This window comes from Branchiostoma floridae, chromosome 9 (assembly GCF_000003815.2).
Source record: "Branchiostoma floridae strain S238N-H82 chromosome 9, Bfl_VNyyK, whole genome shotgun sequence".
Classification (NCBI taxonomy): domain Eukaryota; kingdom Metazoa; phylum Chordata; class Leptocardii; order Amphioxiformes; family Branchiostomatidae; genus Branchiostoma; species Branchiostoma floridae.
Window position 1 is genome coordinate 3,651,839 of NC_049987.1, and position 1,233 is coordinate 3,653,071.

General features: G+C 43.9%; 1 protein-coding gene across 1 annotated transcript in view; it reads right to left on the minus strand.

Annotated features, from left to right (window-relative positions):
* LOC118422984 (coadhesin-like) overlaps positions 1-1,233 on the minus strand; it is a 10,341-nt gene that overhangs the window by 5,543 nt on the left and 3,565 nt on the right. Inside the window, exon 3 of the mRNA XM_035830879.1 lies at positions 264-437. Within this exon, the coding sequence (XP_035686772.1) occupies positions 264-437 (174 nt within the window). The remainder of the gene's footprint in view (positions 1-263; positions 438-1,233) is intronic.

Consider the following 1,233-nt stretch of genomic DNA (forward strand, 5'->3'; position numbering starts at 1 on the left):
GCTACAACAGCGACAATTCTGATTTTTCTCATCAATGGCTTACAGAGGGCTCTTGAAGGGTAGTACATAAATGCTATTAATAGTATGTCTATTATCGCTATGCGTTGATGCAGTATTAAAAGCTTTCATGAAAAATATTTGATTATCTGATTAAAAATGGCACAGACATTATGTATCTTTGCTTTTTCCATTAATGATATAACTATTTAAAGATGAGAGCTAAGAAATACAAATACATGAAAAACAATAGAACTTAGAGTTACCTGGACAGGAAACTTCCGAGTTGCATCCCTTTGTCTGCTCAGGATCTCCATCACACTCCGCTCCGCCGTTCTTTGGTGCCGGATCGGTGCAGCTTCGGTCCCGACTCTTGGTACCATTTCCACACGTCACGCTGCAGTCAGACCATGGGCTCCAGTTAGACCAGTCGCCATCAACTACATGGAAAACAGAGAAAAATGTAGTCTGGAACAAACTAGAAATACGGCTTTTCAGGCCTGCTTCAACAGTGCTATATCCCAGAATGTCTTCTATACCAAAAGCGCTTCTGGGATAGAAGCACATCAGGGATAGGCCTGCATCCCAGATTGTCTTCTATCCCAAAAGCGCTTCTGGAATATCCGGAACACGTCGCAAGCGAGGAGCGCGTTCTAGATATCCTAAATGCACTTCTGTCGAAGCGCATTCAGAATAAGCCAACGTGTTTATCCAGAACGTGCACATGTGGGAGGAGCTTAGTGTGTGTCTTAGGAGGCGGACACTATCTTGCATGTGGTTTTTCATAGTCAGAAGGCCGCCATCTTTGTTCTCCCCGCGCGGAGTTTCTTTTGTTTGTTTGGTTTGGTTTGGTTTGAGATAGCGATACTTAGCTGTGTCGGCTCCAGTAACACGTAGAGAGCAAAGGGCAATTTTTGATACACATTTGCTCCATCCAAAATAACGTCGCGGGTCACAAGAGCAATTATACTGGATATGTTTATCAAGAGTGTGCCCGATCAGAGGACATCTTTAACATCCAGATTGCGATCCTTCGCTTGCGACGTGTTCTGGATATTACAAAGCGCTTTTTGGAAAGAAAACAATCTGGGATTTGCTTTTATCCTAGAAGCCTTCGAGGATACCAGACCATCTTGGAACTGACTGGCTTGGGGACCCAATGCTGACTAGGGACTGGCAGATGCCTCTTCCATGCTGCACTGCCGTCCTCTCACTTTTTTTTGATTTGTTTTTTTT